General features: G+C 48.8%; 1 protein-coding gene across 1 annotated transcript; it reads right to left on the minus strand.

Annotated features, from left to right (window-relative positions):
* Positions 1–559: 559 nt before the first annotated feature.
* On the minus strand, positions 560–2,517 carry LOC102709444 (metacaspase-1-like). The gene is made up of 4 exons (XM_040522404.1): positions 1,938–2,517; positions 1,380–1,831; positions 1,100–1,294; positions 560–971 (listed from the first exon to the last, which is right to left on the minus strand). The coding sequence occupies exons 1-4, from the start codon at positions 2,344–2,346 to the stop codon at positions 912–914; spliced, it is 1,116 nt and encodes a 371-aa protein (XP_040378338.1). The 5' UTR covers positions 2,347–2,517; the 3' UTR covers positions 560–911.
* Positions 2,518–3,606: the final 1,089 nt, after the last annotated feature.

The raw sequence follows: 3,606 nt of genomic DNA on the forward strand, positions 1-3,606 counted from the left end.
GATAGATAGTCAAATGCTCAACACAAAAAACCGAGAAGTTGGTTTTTCGTGGGACGGAGGGAGTACGAAGTTCTCTGACGGTTTAAGGTAGCCTGATTATTAATGTAGAGCTGTTTCTAATCTAATATAAGACGCAACTAGTGCTAAGAGCAAGTATAATAGCAAGCTATACGCTGGCTAAATGCTTACGTGTAGGAAAGAAGGGATGAGAGAGAGTGTAAGCGGGCTGTAACCTTATAGCCAGCTCGGGCACAAGAACTAAGAACTCTGTGAGAATGACATATGGGTCCTGCATTAATCCTGAAGAGCTAACTAGTATATAAATGGGCTAAGAGCTGGCTATAAGACTTTTTATAGTCAGTTCGTTAGCTATATTATTAGTCTTGCTCTAAGGAATTAGTGAAACAGGTCAACATGCCACGAGGTCACTACCGGAGCGCGTCAAGTTCAAATGACCAGGGGCCAGCTCGGCATGGACCTTTAAAACTGATCGCCGTCGCCTTGGTGTCACAACTCAGAAATGTGCCACCTTTTTAGAGGAACAGAGATCAGCTGCAAACTGCACGATAACTGTCGGTATATATTTTTGATTCCATGGTCCACATTAATTCACTCTACTATACACCTAAAACAATAGTTCTCTGAATATGTATGATGCTAGTCTAAGGCTCGAAGGGCTCCTTTAGAGCACAAGGATGTTACATAATTTTAATATAAAATCATTCAATTCCTTCAAAATCCGGTTGAAATTCCTACGATCAAAATAGGCCTTACATGCGCCACTCAAAGTCTCGATATATTCCATTACATTGTGAATGTGTATATAGGCAACTAGTCTAATGCCTGACAAAGTGACAAGAGGCAAAGAAGCTGCAAATTAATGGATCGAAATCGACGAGAGATTAACACGATCACAGTAGGAATGGCTTCCTGTAGATGTCAAACGGTTCCGAGGCGCACAGCTGGGGCTCCTGAAATTGTTCGAATTTTTTTTTCTCAAGGTGAATCGATCTGTTGCAATATTAATTAATTCGATCGACATATATGGAGTGCACTGATGACTGATGAGAATCGCGTCGATGGCGACGGAGCGTCTCACCTGCGCGCAGCTGAAGGTGATGACCCGGCGGAAGAAGGCGCCGAGGGGCCCCGGGATGCCGAGGTCGCCGCCGTTGTCGCGGATGGTGGCGCGCATCGCGCTCAGCAGCCGCCCGTACGTCGTCCCGGGCTCCGTCTCCACCGCCTTGATGAAGCTGTACGTCATGGCGCCCGTCGACGTCGCGCCGGCGAGCGCCTGCATGCACGCGCCGCCGTCGTATTAGGACTTTGGACTCTCCTTGATGAAGGTTTGGTGTAGAGGTTTAGTGATGGCGAATCACCGTGGTGTCGGAGGAGTTCTGGCTGTCGCTGCAGCCGCTGATGGAGATGGCGAGGCCGCCGCTGGTCCCCTTGGCCAGCTCCGGCCGCCGGCTGTGGTTCTCCCACTGCCAGTAGCCGGTTCTCGACAGGCGGCAGAGGTAAGAGAGGTCGAGAATGGTGCCGCTGTGGCAGGTGTCGACGATGGCGTGGAGCTTCACGCCGGGGCCGAGCGGCCGGACGATGGTCTCGTTGATCTCGTCGTCCAGGATGACGCCTGCCTGCTCGAAGTCCACCGGGCAGAGCGCCTCGTCGTAGCCGTCCACCTCGTCGCCGTTGGTGTCCAGCTTCTGCAAGCCGTGGCCGGAGAAGTGGAGCACCAGGGAGTCGCCGGAGCTGCACCCTTCCACCAGCCACCGCATCGCCAGCAGCAGGTTCGCCCTCGTCGGCACCCTGTACGTGTCGCCGTCCTCCTCTATCCATCGATCGAAGACATCGTTAGCTCATCGCCGATCGAAATCGATCGATCAAAGAGGAATTAACGAACTATTTTTGATGGATTATTAATTTGTTATACGCACGCGTGAGGACGAGGATGGAGTCGGCGGGGAAGCCGAAGCGCTCGCGGAGGAGGAAGGACATGCAGTTGACGTCATTGACGGTGCCCCTGAGCTCGTACTTGGTGGCGGCGTAGCTGATGCCGACGAGCAGCGCGCGCTTCTTGCCGCGGAAGCGCGGGTAGCTCGCCGGCAGCGGCATCGTCGTCTGCTGTGCCCCCGCGCCGGCGAGCTGCCGCTGCGGGGAGGCGCCGAACGCGTTGATGAGGCCCTTGATGATGAAGCCCAGGCCGAGGGCGTGGCGGCGCTCGACGCGCGTGACGGCGTGGCAGAGCGCGCACCGCACGGAGCGCGCCCCCGCCGGCACGGCCAGGTAGGCGCCGCAGCCGCCGCACCACGTCGTCGCCCCCCGCGCCGGCCTCGCGCTCGCCATGGCAGGAGGCAGCACGTCGTAGGTCTCGCAGCACCTAGCTAACCAAGCGTTCTTGCATGGAGGGAGGTAGCAAGCTAGCTTGGCAGGTTAAGTGGCAGTGAGCAGCAAGCTAGGCTAGGGCATGGAATGTTCCGGCGGTGGCGTGTGGGGAAAGCGAAGAAGAAGGCTAATGCGCTGTGAGGGGGAAGAGAGTGGTGTGTTCGTCCAGTTTGGCCATGGCGTCTCTTGCTAGCTTTATTCGGATGAATGGATGGATGACATTTTTGCTGCTTTATTCTAAGCGATCGAGGCTAAGACAGAACCGGGTTCATGTTCTCTGCTTTTCTTTTTTATTCCTTTTTGTTTTTGGTTGCAAACATATGAGAGTGGCTTAAGAATAAAAACTTCTAAAGGTTAAGAAATTTGAGGGGAGATTCATTCGCGCATGTGAATTGCAACAGCACCAGCGGGGATAAAAAAAATTGTGAATGACTGATGCGCGTCTTTTCGTTTACCGTAATGCTCGAACGTTTTTTTATTTTTATATAATGCTTGGACTCTTCATCTTATTAAAAAAAATTTATGATTAATATCTTTATTGTTACTGGGTGATGGATCAGTACTTTATGTGTAACTAATTTTTTAAAGTTTTTTAATAATTTTTAAATAAGATGGATGGTCAAATGTTGGAGTGTAGAAATCGAAAAATAAAGTTATTATAGGATAGAGGTAGAAAATTTTAAGTTTAGAGTTGATTGTAAGTCTATTTCATTGTATTATATTTAAATCCCAAATAACACAAATCTAAAAGTTTTAATCACAAATTGTCATTGTACAAATAAGTTATTTCGTTTTTCCTTTCAAAAAACCGAAACTATGAAAAAAATGTGAACTACTATCTTCGTCCTATAATAACTTTATATTTCGTTGTTTCGTGTCCAACATTTGACCATTCGTCTTATTTGAAAAATTTGTAAAAAAACTTTAAAAAAATTAGTCACGCATAAAGTATCATTCATATTTTATCATTTAGTAACAGTAGAAATATTAATCGTAAAAAATTTAAGGTGAGTCAAAACAGTGTATCAACAAACTGAAAATAAAGTTATTATGAGACAGATGTACTCTGTGGGAACTATTGTTGCTCGGACAACAGGTTGTACTTACGCTAGGCACTAGGGGTTTCCGTCAAATCCTGCCACAGGGCCCACGTATCCACGACCGAGAGGCAACGGAAAACGGCCGTGTAGGAGCATCTCTAACAGCTCATTCATCCCATCC

Source organism: Oryza brachyantha, chromosome 3, assembly GCF_000231095.2.
Source record: "Oryza brachyantha chromosome 3, ObraRS2, whole genome shotgun sequence".
In the NCBI taxonomy this organism is placed as follows: domain Eukaryota; kingdom Viridiplantae; phylum Streptophyta; class Magnoliopsida; order Poales; family Poaceae; genus Oryza; species Oryza brachyantha.

What these genes read in the sequence shown, in the direction of transcription:
- LOC102709444 (XM_040522404.1), bottom strand. Translation starts at nt 2,346, where the DNA reads ATGGCGAGCGCGAGGCCGGCGCGGGGGGCGACGACGTGGTGCGGCGGC. An exon ending in AGAACTCCTCCGACACCACG is followed by an intron (nt 1,295 to 1,379) that starts GTGATTCGCCAT and finishes GCGTGCATGCAG; the next exon opens with GCGCTCGCCGGCGCGACGTC. An exon ending in TCACCTTCAGCTGCGCGCAG is followed by an intron (nt 972 to 1,099) that starts GTGAGACGCTCC and finishes GAACAATTTCAG; the next exon opens with GAGCCCCAGCTGTGCGCCTC.